We start from the raw sequence: 16,308 nt of genomic DNA, 5'->3' as shown, positions 1-16,308 counted from the left end.
AAGCTTTTGGTTCACTACTGCTTTAATCTTTTTTTGTAGAGACGGGAAAGAGAAGAACGAAATGATGGGTCATATTCTCCGTTATTTTAGGTTTTTGTTCACTAGATTTGAAGAATAACAATGAAAACAATAACAGGACGCCTTTCTCCAGTCACTCGCCTTAGTCTGATTTTTTTTTTCTCAAGGGCAGAGACCATGCTGTCATTTCGGGTGCCTCTGAGGCATCTCAGGAAGTGTTGCATGAATGCTCGTTGATGCAACAAATGACCCAGGGGCAGGTGGGGTGGTCTGGCTCCCCTGCACTCAGATCGGTGGCTACCAGGCCATCTTTTCTGCCTCCTACTTTAATCCTGACACCTTCCTGTAAACCTTCCCTCACTTCCCATGATCCCTTCCATGAAAGCTGTCTTCTTCACCCTTGGGCTTGTCTTTAATACACACTGCTGCCTCTCTCATCTTTTCTTATTCTCCTGCCTCACAAGTCAGTGAAACTTCCCAAGTCATTGTCAAAATCTTTAACATTGAATTTGGGGTTTCTCCCTTGCTATTTATTTATTTATTTATGCTTCCAGATTAAGCTTTGATTCCACACCTACATGAATGTGCCCACCTTCTTTAAACACACTTCAACATTACGCATTCTTCACCTTTCACTTAAGGAAAAGGAAAGTGTATACTCTCTCTAGTCCCTCCTGTCCTCAAAACCATCCAACTAGCAAGCAACTCCCTCATTCCAGACCCTGTCCAGGTGCCCTCAGTTATAAAAGTAAAAGCAATGCCAGGATAATTAGTCTCAGCAGGGGAGGAGCCTGTGTGTTCAGGGCCTTGTATGTTTCACTGATTAATAAGCACTTAGGACAATGTGAATATAGATAATCTTTGTATCAGGGATCTGACTCTAAACACTTGCTAATGCCATGGGTTCTCCAAATCCAGTAGGCTGTGAAGGGATGGTGAGTGGAGGAATACCTCCCTCCCATCCTGGGTAACTATAAAGCAAAGAACAAAAGATTTGGGGTATTAGGTGAGAGAGGGAAGTTCATTTTAGGGACTGCTAAGGATGGGGTAAACCAGGCAGTGGGGACACATGATGGGGATAGTGCTAAATCTATAGAGGATCAGGATGTGAACAATGTGGACTCTAATCCCACAGGCTCAAAGCACCAGCCCAAAGAACTTTAACAGATCACTATTCTTGGGGCCACAGGCAATCTGTTTTCAGAGCCCCTGGGCTTGGGCCTTAGCATTTTCCCACTGGCTTCTCTATACCCTTCCCCAGCCAATCCCTCATCGCACACTCCCCTGGACCTCACCAGGGCGCCACTGCTCAGCAGAATCATGAAGATGATGAAGGTCTCAAACCAGTTGTGCTCCACGATGAGGAAGCAGGTTTTCCGCAGGATCCACCAAGACTTGCCTAGCCCTTCCTCAATGTTGACCTGACAGCACTTGAACCGCTGGACACAACCTGGCACCAGCGGGAGAGGCAGGTCAGACCGTGGAAATGTGCCCCGCCCAGACCTGCCCTCTCCTCCATCTCCCAGGCCCTGCCGGGTGCTGCCCCACCACACAGCCGGGAGGACAGTGGCTGAATCAGAATGTCTGATTCAGAAATGGAGAGGGTGGCAGGGCTGAGGCTATGCTGCAAAGGCTAATGGGGCAAGGCCCTCTGGAGTCAAGATGTCCTACAAAGAAGCAGTGAGAGGGAGGAGGAAAGTGTAGTCAGGAGGCAGGCACAGCCATGACAGAACAAGCCTCTCTAATGGAAGCTTTCGGGCTGATGCCAAGAGAAAACGGACAATGACAAGTGTGAGAATAGAAACTTGTTATATACTTGTCAGATACAAATAGGGGAAACAATCTAAGTTTCCTTCAAAATGGTGGGGTGGGGGCAAAGTTATGAAGATAGCCACTGAGCCGCCCCTCGTCCACCACTAGCCCTGGTGGAACTGTGTCTGTGAGCAACATGAATGTCCCAAGCCCATCCCCTCCTCGCCCCCTTTCACCTTCTGTGAAGCAGGCATCTGGATCCAAGTATTCCTCAGGCTGTTCCACAGGGACCTCTTCTACTTCTGGTTTGATATCAATGGTGCTTCCTTCAGAGGAGCTGGTGTCATCTAGTTTCTAGACATGCAAGGAAAAGGGAGATCAGGCAGCTCTGCAGCAACATGCCCATTACACACTGAGAATTCTGCCTCTGGCGGGGATGATGCGCCAGCTCTGACTTTTCTCTAGAATTCTTACTACAATTCATGATAAGCAAACTATATCCACAGGCCCTCAAAACTTCTGTCCGGATGGGATATAACATCAAAACCAAGACAGTGACCCACCCAAAGCTAAATGTGGCTATAGGTTGGTTTCAGGGTTATAGGTCAGATGAATGGCAAGGAAGTACTGGAGGGCTTATTCCAGCCTCTGACCCACATGATCCAGAAGTGACAGAGGTGGGCCCAGGATCATCTTAGGAATCCACTTCATCTAGGAAAGGCCTAGAATGATAATGGGAGGGTGGGATTAGTTCTCAAAATAAATTGGTTATTCCAGAATCTCTCTACCAAGCCCATACTTGAAACAATGCCCAAGGCTGACAGCACCCTGTTTGTTCTCACACAGGATCAAGGCTGTTTCTAGGCTGGGATCTTACATCTTTGCTGCCTTCAGGATCCGACTCGCTGCTAACATCCTCTGTGTTGAGGTTTTCAAAGTCTGACTCGCCCACAGCAATGGGTACTCGCACAGTCAAGTTGGGGTTGTTGATGAAGGACATATGGTCCTCATCGATGATGTACTTCTCCACGCTGCTGCCGATGCCGCTGGTTGTGCCATTGCCATTCTTTTGGAAGTCGCCATTCCGGTGGATGTCTGCTCCAGTGTGATTGGCGATACAGTTGGCCTTCTTTTCATACAACTCATCCAGAGGCTTCACCTCATCTGCCTCACGCTGCTTAAAGTGGGCCTGCATGAAGGCATGCACCTTCAGTTTGATCCAGGCCACACCCTTCTTGATACGGATCACTGAGATCTGGAGGTTGTTCATTTCCCCATCGTCATCTGTGGCAGCCAGGTTGTCTGCACTGAAGGAGCTCAGGAGCAAGGCCAGAAACAGGTTCAGCACCTATGCCAGTAGCATTGGAAAAAAGGAACAAATGTAGGAAAGTTATCCACCAGATGCAGGGTTGCAAACTGGAAGCCAATGGACTTTACGTGACAGACTCAAAGAGGCTCTGTTGTGTTGTGTTTGGCCCACATAGTATTTTAAATGCTCATGTCACCAGGTGGGGATGTGTTTGTTTTTGGTTGTAATACAAGGAGTTTAGCACCTCTTTTCTTGGGTCTTTAATAGTTTTACATATATATATATATATGTACCCCAAAATATATTACTTCTCATAATCAGAAAAAACCAAAGCTGTATCCATTTTGGAAGGAAATTTCCCCAAAATGAAAATAAAAAGGTGAATGTAATTACTGGGGAGGGTCACGAAGAGCATAGATGCCACGTGTTCACAAGCAGAAGCTGTCTTAGAGCACCCATGTCAGAAAAAAAATTAGGCTTGAAGTGCCATCCTTTCATACAACAAAATCAAGAACTGAAATGTACTTCATGTTATGATATTTTAAGAATAAATTTTGTTTTCCTAACATTTATAAAAATAAAATCGCTTTTTCAAGACAGTGATGGTGACTTTTATGTTCTGTTGCATAGCCAAATGTCAAGCCATCAGATACAAGCTTTATTTGTTTTTGTTTTAATCTCCTATTTTACTACATTGAACATTAAGATTAATTATTTTTATTAAGACTTACATTTTAGGAGTGGGAGAGGTGCTCACTTCTTGATTTATACTTGGTCCTTACTTTGTCATACTTGGGAAGAAGAGTAAGGCACACATTTTAGGTGGAGATAACAGTGATGTGCAGAGTGGGAGGGGGGAAACAATAAATGAACTATAAGTTTTTGGATTATCTGCACCATTTGTAGAATTAAAAAGGAACATGGTTGGTAAAATGCAGGTGAGTTGGAGAGGGCTTTGAAGGCCAGGCTGAGGGATCTGAATTTTATTTAATTAGATCCACTACTGGTTCTTGAGTAAAGGAGTCACAGATGATGACAGAGATTTGAAAAAGTCATTCAGACTAGCTACATACAGAAGGGAAGGACAGAAGTTAGGTGGCTGTTACATGCATGAGTTCATAAGGGTCTGGATTAGGCTACAGAAATCCCAAATCTTAGCATGCATTAGAATCTAAGGGAGTGAGGGGTGTGGATGTTTGTTAAAAATATTTCCTTAGCCTACTCTAAGAGATTCGAATTCAGTAGATTTGGTGTAGGGCCTGGGACTTGGCCTTTTCTTGTGAGTGAAACTTGTGTAATTATGATGCAGGTGGTCTTGGGACCGCACTTTTATAAAGTACTAAATGAATTATAGAAATGCAAAGGAAGGGGCAGATCTTAGATACTATGAAGAAAGATTTCCATAGATATACTATGAAGAAGGATGCATTTAAGACATATCAGCTATTTACTGGGAGTGGAGGGAAAAGAGACAGAAAATAATCCAAAGTTACAGGTTCCTAGAAACTAGACGGGCAGAGGGACTACTGGGCAAAGGGGAGCTTAGAAAGTGTCATCAGGGGGTAGAAGTAACAGCTGATTTTTGTCAAATGCTCAGGTATCTGGAGACAGCCATGGGATATGTCTTTGACACAACTGAGAACAGGAGAGTGAAGAAAGGGTGGCAAAGTCAGGGCTGGGAAATGTTGAACATACTACCTATCAGGAAGCCATTGTTATAGTCACTGCAGGAGTGAGAAGACTAGAGGGATTAGGACTGAGGGAAAGGTGGCTGGGAATGGAGAACAGGAAGAATTAAACATTACAGTAGCTATTTTTTGTAGGTCAAATGGAAGAACAGAATAGCTGTAGCTGGCTCGGAGGCTGGGAAGTAGGAACCTTTTACTGTCATGCTTCTCTATGGCAGAAAAGGGAAGAGAACTAATGTGGATGAGCGTGTAAGGGACAGATAAGCTTGTCTTCTTCCAGTCCTCTTTGCCCTGCACTTGCAGATGGGATTGGGGGCCTGATCTGTAAGACAGTTCTTTGTCAAACTTTAGTGTACATATGAGTTACATAAGGATCTTGTTAAAAATGCAGGTTCTAATTCAGTAGTTCTGATTTGGGGCTTAGAATTCTGGATTTCTAACACACTCTCAAGTGATCTTGTTGCCGCTAGTCCTCAGATCACACTTCAAGAAACAAAGTGTCAAGATCTGTTGGTGACTATTCTAAACACAGAGGTAGAAGAGAGTAGGTGGACAGATCAAAGTAAAGCAAGAAAGTGGTTTGTCATTTATATAAATTAAATAAAACTCTAAGATGGTTTAGAGCAGTGGCTCTCAATGGAGGGCAATTTTGCCCCCCAGGGTCATCTGGCAGTGTTTGGAGACATTTTTGGTTGTCACAACTCTGAGGATGCTACTGGCATCTAGTGGGTAGAGCCAGGAGGGATGCTGCTAAATCCTACAATGCACAGGACAGTCCACAACAAAGAATTATCCAGCCCAAGATGTCAACAGTGCCAAAGATGAGAAATCATGGTTAAGAAAAAGGAAGCCTTCTGTAGGTGAAAGAGCACAAACTTTGAAGTCTAGGTTCAAATATAAGCTCTATATTTATTTGGGGAAGTCACTTAATTTTGCTGAGTTTGCTTTCTTACTGTATGAAAAGGGTTGACAAGTTGTGGGGGTCATGACTAAGTCGGCACTCTGTAAGTATCTGTTTCCTCTCTTTCATTTGTACCTTAGGGTTCCTGGGCCAAGAAGGAATAAAACATCAACAAACATGACGGGCAGTAGAAGGACTAAGCAGACTGGGCTTCTGGGCCAAGGGTAGAATGTTCAGGGTATAGAACAAAAATATCTACAAATTAGTACTAACCACCAAGTTGCCAATCACCATGACCATCATAAAGACAATGAGGCACATGGCCTGGCCTGCCACTTCCATGCAGTCCCACATGGTCTCAATCCACTCCCCGCACAACACTCGAAAGACAATGAGGAAGGAATGGAAAAAGTCATGCATGTGCCAGCGAGGGAGTTCACAGTCCTGGTTGATCTTGCAGACACACTCTTTGTAGCTTTTTCCAAAGAGTTGCATCCCCACCACGGCAAAGATGAAGACAATAATGGCCAGCACCAGTGTCAGGTTGCCCAGGGCACCCACGGAATTTCCAATAATCTTGATTAGCATGTTCAGGGTGGGCCACGATTTGGCCAATTTGAAGACTCGGAGCTAAAGAAAAAAAAACCCAAACAAAAAAACACATGATACTCAATCAATTTTCTCACCACATGGCTAAAATAAAAACATAAAATTAGTAAGACTGGATTACATTTATTGAGCACCCTTGGGAAATTTCCAGGACTTTCTAACAGTGTCTCAGACTAAATGGGGGAGAGACTGAGACATAAATAAGGGAAAACTGATTAATTTCACAGTAGATGAAACATTTATAACTAGGAACCAGGAATACTGCCTTAGTCCCTTGCTTTAGATCTGAGTCAATCTGCCTTTTCAAAACCCACACGTGAACACATCCCTTTCCTGCTGATTTTCCCTTGACTTCTCACAGGACAAGTGAAGGAAAATGTTATTTGTAGGAAACCAAAAGACTAGTATGGTAAGGAGAGTGTAAAAAATCTGTCTCCTTAAAAAAGCAAACATTAAAAAATTCTAGATATCTCTTTTCCTTGCCAATAAATAATCAATGGCTGATTTAAAAAAAAAAAAAAAAACCTTTGTGATATGCTTCAAATAACTTGGAGGAAAAGCGTAACTCTCAAACAGGGGCAGTTCCACATACATCAGTCATCTTATGAAAAGAGCCTATACTGGCAGAGTGCGGTGGCTCATGTCTGTAATCTCAGCATTTGGGAGACTGAGGCAGGCGGATCACTTGAGGCCAGGAGTTTGAGACCAGCCTCAGCAACATGGTGAAATGCCATCTTTAATAAAAAACACAAAAATTAGCCAGGTGTGGTGGTGCACGCCTATAATCCCAGCTACTTGGGAGGCTGAGGCATAATAATCACTTGAACTGGGAGGTGGAGGTTGCAGTCAGCCGAGATCACGCCACTGTGCTCCAGCCTGGGCAACAGAGCGAGATTCCGTCTCAAAAAATAATAATAAAAATAAAAAAATTAAAAAAATATGTAAGTTCAAAGGCTTCTCTCAATCCTTTCTTTTGCCACCTAGATAATAACTATTATCAAAAAGTCCACTGTGGACTGGATCCTAACCAAAGAGTAGTTAACAGAGGTTTCAGAAATTTGGTAGATGTTATTTGTGACTTGGACCGAGTGAAATCTCTGTTTTACAAATAGTTTCACTCTTTTCCAATTCTGTCTTAGAATTGCTGAATATCTCAATGAAGAAACCTTTAATCTTTTCTGCTGCGAGTGCTTATTTTCCCAATAGGGAGTGAAAAATCTGAGGCAATTCTGATGCCAGGGAAGCAGTAGTGACCTTTGTCTGAGTGGGATACCCCCAAGGTAGCTCAGTTTCTCAGAGGGATTTGTCAGGATATCACTTATGCTTATATTTATAGGTAGCTGTTCATGTAATACCATGAATGTGTAATACCATGAACTATTCTTGCAGAGTCACTTTAGTAACTTAAACATTAACTACCTCAAATACATTAATAAAAACTTATTTTTAGCTAACGTTAGGGGAAATAAAGCCAATGTTCAACAACTAATTTCAATATAATAGAGATGCTCCTTGACTTATGATGGAGTTATGTCCCAATTAACCCACTGTAAGTTGAAAATGCTGTAAGTAAAAAAAGGCATTTAATATATGTAACCTACTGAACATTACATCTTAGCCTAGCTTACCTTAAACATGTTCTGAACACTTAACATTAGCCTACAGTTGGCCAAAATCATTTAATACAAGGCTCATTTTATAATAAAGTATTGAATAGCTCATGTAATTTATTGAATACTATACTGAAAAAGAAAAACAGAATGGTTGTATGTATATTAAAGTATGGTTTCTACTGAACATGTATTGCTCTTTTGCACAAAGTAACACTGAAAAATTGTAAGTTGAGCCATCGCAAGTTGGGGACCATCTGTATTAAAAAAACATTACTTTATTCTCATTTTTTGGAAGGGCTATCTATCATGATCAAAGAAATGAAGAAAGTCATTTTTGAACAAGGAGAAATTCTTGCCATTTCAAGGAGATCTTCAGATAAAAAAAAAATAGATTCACTAGCAAACCCAAATTAGACCTCATTGGCCCTTGGGAGAGTTCATTTTCTTCATCCAGTATCTTGGGTCCTATTTTTCACTTATCATCTTACACATCTCTTAGATTAAGCAGCATTTTTTGAAGAACTTCTTAAAATTGATTTCTATTTGCTTATTGATTTTTAACAACTAACTTCTATATCAGGTATTTTAGGAACATTTTCAGTATTTTAGTAGCTAAGCCAAATAACTGCAATTGGGAGTAAAATACAGTTACTATATATTTTTAAAATCATGAAATTAATTTATGCAAAACTCTTTCTAGTAGCTGCAAGATAGGAAATGTTAAAAGAAATTGGAGAAATATGGAATACCAATCGGAAAGATCGCAGCACCGAAAGCCCCTCCACATCTGCTAGACTCAGTTCCATTAAACTGAGGGAGACAATAAATCCGTCAAAAATGTTCCAACCTTCTTGGAAATAATAGTAGGGATCCATGGCTATGAGCTTCAGGAACATTTCTGCTGTGAAAATTCCAGTGAAAACCTAAATAGGAGGATGCAGGGGGTATGAAAAAGAAATGGTAGAAAGAGAATGCCTTTATCATTATTTTTGAATACAACATGTCCAAGAAACCTCAAGAGTTAACCTTAGTTAAATTCTACATCTGAAGACGTCAATACCTAGATGTCTCATGAGCACCCCATCTGATGCAGGAAAATCTTATTTTCCTCTTGAATGAAGTCCCCAGCCCCAAAGTTCCAATCTTTGTTGCCAGAACCACTCAACTGACACTGTTCAAGTGCACAGTTGAGAAAATATTCTCAATGTGTGTCATTGTGTAGCAATGACAATACTACACAATGTGACTCTTCTCAAAGGGTCAGCAGTCATTTGAATGCGATGTTTGCTTAAAAAAACACTCGTTATAATTAGATTAGAAAAGTAAAGTATTAATGCTAATTTGACATTATATGTCTTACCAAACCTAGACATTTGCTGTAAGGTGTGAAAACATAGAATATTCCCAAAATGTGCAAAATGTAGAAAATAATATACAACTATCATTTCTATGTATTCTTTCTGTTTTTTGTTCTTTTTTTTTCAAATACACATGTATTTTGACAGAGTTGGAAAATCATAGAATACATAATATCTTGGGTCTGATTTTTCACTTATATAACTCTATGCATGTTGCTACACAGTTCTCCCAACTCTCACTCCTATTGCCTGTATAAAATTCTACTGGCAGCTGGGCACGACGGCTCATTCCTGTAATCCCAGAACTTTTGGAGGCCAAGATGGGCAGATCACTTGAGCCCAGGAGTTTGAGACCAGCCTTGGCAACAGGGAGAAAACCAGTCTCTACAAAAAATACAAAAATTGGTAGGGCATGGTAGTGCGTGCCTGTGGTCCCAGGGACTCGGGAGGATGAGGTGAGAGAATCACTTTGGCCCAGGAGGCAGAGGCTGCAGTGAGTCAACCTAGAGTGCAGTGGATTGTGTCATTGCACCCCAGCCTGGGTAACAGACCAAGACCTATCAAATAAATAAATCATAAATAAATAAATAAAATTCTGTTGGGTAAATACTCTCAAATAATTTTCCTATTATTAAAGACTTTGGTGCTTCCTTTTGATTTTTTCAACATGATAATCAATGATGTAATAAATGTTTTAGATTGGTAGCTTATTGTGTGTAAAAATGACATCTTCCCTATATTATATGTCTCCCACTTTTCTGCCAGACAGAATACCTACACTTCCTGGTACCTTCTGTATCTTGCAGGCTTTAGGAGGTGACATGCAGGATGAAGGTCAAATCCCGTGAATGCCAGTTTTGACAAACCAATCCCTTCATTCTAGGCTGACCATGTAACATCAGACTCTTACTGACTATTACGTTTTTAGAGGAGAGGACTTATTTTTACAACAGATTTAAAACTGTCATATCTTAGTACTTGTAACTACCTGTTCACCAAGTTTCCATAGGAAACAGTTTAAGTTTCCTTAAACTGAAGATATAGTCTAAGGACAAAAAGAAAAATAGTAAAAAATACTTAGATTATAGATGCTGTTTGGAAATATACTGAATTAAAACAAAACAGAATGATGACTGAAATACATCAAAATGGATAAGTGAGCTATAGGTTTTTGGTGTTCATATGGTTTTCCGTAGTTCCTTATGTTTCTAAATTGAAGATGCAGTATCCTAAAACTGAAAAACAAATCCCCCAAAGAGATCCAGTTAAGTAAAATCAAAGTTCACGGTACAAGCTAAGCATCTATAGATGGAACATCCCTCTGAGTGAGTTCAGAGAAAGTAGAGACAGCTCATCAAATCCTGACATACATTTCACCCTTACTGTAAACCCATTAGCGGTTTCTTCACATAAAATGCTAGTCTGCCTAACACACTAACTAGAGACTTGATTTTCATCCCACTGGTTCTTTGTAAACACATAGGAAGTGCTCACGAACAAGCACTGGCTAACTGACCATGGAATATCTACACTGTGGGAACTCTGGTTCCTAAGGGAAATCAACAATGACATAGTTACATGGTGTTGCCTGTCACCAGGATGAATGGCCCTTAGCACCAGGAATTGTCTGTGACAAAGGTCAGCCACCATGTTGTTTCAACACATGGTGTGTTGCCTTCAGTTGGGTGTATGTCGAAATACATCTATAACTATTAGTTGTGTGAAGGAACTGCTTTTTTAAAAATTGAGAAGGGCATATTTAGGTTATTCTATGTTGCTCTTGTTTGCACTGTGATATGCTTCCCAAGGAGGAGAAAGGGAAGAATTATATGCAGTGTATCAGCAATTATATATAACTGTCTGCTATGGTTTTTATGTGTTCCCCAAAGATCATATGTTAAAACTTAATCCCCAATGCAACAGTGTTGGGCAGCAAGGCCTGATAATAACTGTCAGCCAAATAAATTTCTGTCCATTACAAATTACCCAGTCTATGGTATTCTGTTGTAGTAACATTACCAAGACAGTGTTGCTCTCCTGAATGTCACCAAATATTCACCTTAGAATTTATGCTCTTATGCAGCAGGCACAAGGTCCTCTGTTTTCCAACTTCAGAAGTCCCCCCATTTGTGGTTTTGCTTTCTGTAGTTGCAGTTACCTACTGCCAACTGCAGTTCAAAAATATTAAATAAAAAATTCTAGAAATAAACAATTCCTAAGTTTTAAATTGCATACTGTTCTGAGTAGCACGATGAACTCTTGAGCCGTCCTACTCTATCCCTCCCAGGAAGTGACTCATTTCTTTGCCCAGTGTATCCATGCTGTATACGCTACCTTTTAGCCACTTAGTAGCCATCTTGGTTATCAGATTCGCAGAACACAGTATGGTCATGCATTGCTTTATGATAGGGATATGTTCTGAGAAATGGATTGTTGGCAATTCAGTCATTGTGTGAACATTATAGAGTGTACTTACACAAACCTAGCCCTTATACATATATACATGTTTAATATGGAAAACCAAATGTCCTAACACCTTTTCTTAACATCAGTCATTTTGCCTACTTCAGGACAATATCAAATAGCATATAACAAGTTTTTATATATGTTCCATTATAATCTTATGGTATATAATCTTGTGACTGTCAGACGTGCAGTCTGTCATTGGCCAAAATGTTATGTGGTACGTGACTGTATATATATACATATACAAATATACACACATGGTATATATATATATATATATATATATATATATATATACACACACACACACACACACACACACATATATATATATATATATATACACACACACACACACACAAACACACACACAATATACATACATACATACATATATGTGTATATGTGTGTGTATGGCTTGATACTGCCTGAGGTTTCAGGCATCCTCTGGAGGCCTTGGAATGTATCCCCTTTGGATAAGAGAGGACTACTGTACATATCTGTGTGAGGCTAACTTTTCTTCCTATACTTGAGCTAAAATAACACATCACAACACACTGAATGTAGAAGCAGAAAAAGAGAATCTAGCTATCTTCCATTAAACCAGACATCATCAGGCTGGGCACAGTGGCTCACACCTGCAACCCCAGCACTTCGGGATGCCGAGGTGGGCAGATCACTTGAGATCAGGAGTTCAAGACCAGCCTGGCCTACATGGTGAAATCCTGTCTCTACTAAAAGTACAAAAATTAGCCAGGCATGGTGGCGGGCACCTATAATTTCAGCTATTTGGGAGGCTGAGGCAGAAGAATCACTTGAACCCAGGAGGAGGAGGTTGCAGTGAGCCAAGATCATGCCACTACACTATAGCCTGGGCAACAGAATGTGACTCTGCCTCTAAAAACAAACAAACAAAAACAAAAAAACACAACTAGACATGAAAGAGATTTGCAAAATGTCAAACAATGCCATTCTTCCAGTTTTTCTTAGAAAATATTCCCCTATCAATATGTTATTTATGTTCATGTGTAACAGGTGTATTATTGTAATATTTATTTATTTATTTTAGAGATGGGGTCTTGGTATGTTGTCCAGGATAGTCTTGAATTCTTGAGCTCAAGTGATCCTCCCATCTCAGCATCCTGAATGGCTGGGATTATAAGCATGAGCTGCATGTCTGGTTATTTTTTTTATTTTTGTAGAAATGGGGTCTCACTACGTTGCCCAGGCTAGAAAGCAATGGCTATTCTCAGGTGTGTTCCTGGAGCACTTCAGCATCAAATTTCTGGCCTCAAGCTATGCTCCTGTCTCAGCCTCCCAAGTAGCTGGGACTCACCTAGTTATATTATTGTAATTCTTTAATTACAAAATGAATGTTTAGAAATTTTCTCAGTTTTAATTTCAAATATGGTAAGTACCAATAGACACAGCACTTTTATTTAAGAGTATAAAGGAGTCCTTAGCTCCTCACAGTATTCTATAAAACAATGGTTCTCTATTCTCCATAAAATAGTCTGAATTCACAGTCATCATATCTTTCTAGTTTGAGTTTTGTTGTGTTTTGTCTTTTGAGATAGGGTCTTGCTCTGTCGCCCAGGCTGGGGTGCAGTGGCATGATCATAGCTCACTGTGGCTTTAAAATTCTAGGCTCTAGTAATCCTCTTGCCTCAGCCTCCCAAAAAGCTGGGATGACAGGCATGAGCCATGTCTAGCCTAGTTTGGACAAGCCCCTGGGCATGTGCCTGATAACTTGTAATGCCAGTCACCAAGTAAAGCCTATATAGTCCTAACATTGGGGTATATTTCACTTAGGGGTCACTATGAGGTTTGGGAAGGGTCGGGGGGGAAGTCACACACATCCTTTGGCCCTAATTGCATCTGCAGACAAAATTTAGGCTTATTAGAAAGCATGTAGGTCTGGCATGCTCCACTCTTTATATTCAGAAAGGGGCTCATCAGCTCCTATTCTGTAGTAGATCCTCTCCCAAAGTTAATCAAACTCAATTGATTAAAAGTTTTATGTGTATTGTAATAGAGACATTAAAAAAAATCCAATATGTGACCATGAAAAATAATGGTTCCTTAGAAACTCAGTCACCAGAAGGTAAGTGACCAGCTCATCCTGGTTTTCCAGTTTTCACACTGAAGTCTTGCATCCTGCATCTCCAGTTAGGGTGATCAGCTCATACCTGTTGACAAGGACTGTCCTAGTTTTAAAACTGTAAGGGCCTCCTCAGACCTCTGCAAGTTAAAATGATTGGTTACCCAACCAGGAGGGGACAGGACAATAACAAAAAATCATGTGATAAGTATTTAAATAGAAGTGTCCATATGGGGCTATAGAAGCACAGATGAAAGAAAAATGAAAATCTGAAAAGAATTCCTTTTAGCTGGAAATCTAGTTAAGAAATGATAACATTCACGTATGTTTGGTGAAGGAGGAAAATAATTTTCTGCTTTTTTTCTTTTGCTTAGAATCTGAGAACTTAAACTTACATGTCAGATTAAGCCCTAGCTCCTCTTTCCATCCCCCTCCCCCTGAATCACTCAGTGCTGAAGGCTGTAAGTGGGCATGCAGGTGAAGGGAGGCTGCTACCCAGTGCTGGAGCCCCAGGAAGGGTGCAGCTCAGCAAGGGGAGTCAGACATGGAAGGGAGCAAGGAGGTCCATGCAGGGGAACATCCTGTTGTGGGCTGTCAAAGCCTGTGCGGGCCAAGGAGAGGCATCTGCTTTGGGGGACAGTCCAGGACGGGCAGCCAGAAGTGGGATGAGAAGCGGCTACCCCACATAGATGTTAAGGCCAAGTGGGATGGGAGGATGTCCACACTTGAGGGGTGGGGGACTTAGCAGACAGAGTGAGAGCTTAAGCAAGGTAAAGATAGCATCCTCAGGAGAAGATCCCAGAGTGGGCTGAGGAAGGACTCCCTGCAGGGCAAGACCCACAAAGGGTGCCAGAGTCAGGTGAGCTGAGGAGGGACTCGTAGGGGAAGGCCTGATGTGGGGTGTCAGATCCTGAGTGGGGTGAGGAAGGTATCCAAACAGGGAGGTGGACAGTGAGTGTGTGAGAGTTCATCAGGGTGAGGAGGGTGTCGCCTAGTTTGGGATAAAGCCACTGAGCAAGGTGAGAACTTCCAGGAGTGTTCATGCAGGCAGGTGGTAGTCTTAGCAGGATGAGGAGGGGTGGGCTGGCGAGGAATGTTAAGAGTCTGTATAGAATAAACAGAGCTTCTATCTGTGGGGAAAGCCTGGTGTGGGGTGAGAAGGATGTTCATGAAGGTGAAATCCTACTGTGAGGCATCAGGGTCCGAGCAGGGTGGGGCAAACCATGTGTGAGGTGGCCTGGTGTGTCTTGTAGCCTGGAATATCTTGTGGTGTGGAGTCTGAGCTGAGGATTGGGAGGAGGTGTCCACAAGGAGACATGGCTCAGGTGCGGAAGGGGTGGGAGGCACCCAGAGCCTGAACAGGGTGATCAGAGTACCTATGCTATAAGAGGTAACAGTGGCTTTTTGATCAAATAAGTATACCGAAAATAGTGGCAATGAGGTTTCTTATTGTTGCAGGAGTTACAAATATAGAAAGGGAGAAAACTAGAAAGAATCCTGCAGTGCTGAATTAGAATTGGAAGTGACAGGATCAGCTCATGGTTTTCAATATACAGAGCTAGCTCAACAGAAACAGCTAGTCCTGTCCTAAGAGGGGCTGCATACTGCTCCCATGACAATATGCGTTCCTAGACCTCAGATCTTTACCTCTTTCTTTTTTTTTCTTTTCTATTTTGTTTTAGAGATGGGGTCTCATTGTGTTGCCCAGGCTGGTCTCAAACTATAAGCGATCCTCCTGCCCTAGCTGATACCCAGCCTAGATCTCTACTTCTAAATGCCATTTTTCCACTAAAAGACTCAGGGCTTCCTGAGAAATGGCTGATTCCAGCCCTGGGGCAGGAAAAACACAAAAGTAGCCTGGAATATCTTGTGGTACCAGAAAGCCAGGAAGTAATGAAGACATGTCAAAGGGATCAGAAGCCAGCTTGTAGGGACTCCCACTGGCCACATCACAGGACGTCTAAACATCAGATGGATTATAACTCAGATAAAATAGAAAACCATTAGTCCACACTGCTATAAATAAAGGAAGAAATCAAAATCTGAATGAACAGGAAATTTAAATAGTTTCCAAGTGTCTTCCTCATAAATATTGATTAAGTATATAGTAAGTCTTCACTCAATGTCCTCAATAGGTTCTTGAACACATCAACTGTAAGCCACACGATGTATCGTATGCCATGGGAACTTAACTCTTGTTCATTCCAAATGGCTCATGGTAAAACTGGTTTTGTTATACAGTACATCATTTAGCTTAAAGTCACAGTTTCCAAGAACTGAGAACCTACTGAGGACGTTAAGTGAGGACTCAGTGTAAATGGAAGAAGTGTAACTTTATAGGTGAAAAGCCTGGCAGATACCTATTTAATCCAGTGATTAAATGAACATCACCAGTAGTGGGACAAATGGAAGCTGTGTGCCAACTGGTAGATACAACGTGAAGAAGATAGTCTCACTTACCTGATATTTCTTTTTTTTTTTTTTTTTTTTTTT

The 16,308-nt window shown here is 41.3% G+C and overlaps 1 protein-coding gene across 2 annotated transcripts in view; it reads right to left on the bottom strand.

Moving 5' to 3' along the window:
- Nucleotides 1–16,308, bottom strand: part of SCN8A (sodium voltage-gated channel alpha subunit 8) — a 96,349-nt gene that overhangs the window by 39,773 nt on the left and 40,268 nt on the right. For both annotated transcript variants that reach the window (XM_017545694.2, XM_037744723.1), the window contains exons 5-9: nucleotides 8,640–8,813; nucleotides 5,942–6,298; nucleotides 2,648–3,118; nucleotides 2,007–2,124; nucleotides 1,314–1,468 (exon numbers count right to left, since the gene is read on the bottom strand). In XM_017545694.2, the coding sequence (XP_017401183.2) occupies nucleotides 1,314–1,468; nucleotides 2,007–2,124; nucleotides 2,648–3,118; nucleotides 5,942–6,298; nucleotides 8,640–8,813 (1,275 nt within the window). The remainder of the gene's footprint in view (nucleotides 1–1,313; nucleotides 1,469–2,006; nucleotides 2,125–2,647; nucleotides 3,119–5,941; nucleotides 6,299–8,639; nucleotides 8,814–16,308) is intronic.

Source organism: Cebus imitator, unplaced genomic scaffold, assembly GCF_001604975.1.
Source record: "Cebus imitator isolate Cc_AM_T3 unplaced genomic scaffold, Cebus_imitator-1.0 Scaffold181, whole genome shotgun sequence".
NCBI lineage: Eukaryota > Metazoa > Chordata > Mammalia > Primates > Cebidae > Cebus > Cebus imitator.
This window is presented reverse-complemented; position numbering and strand designations above follow the sequence as displayed.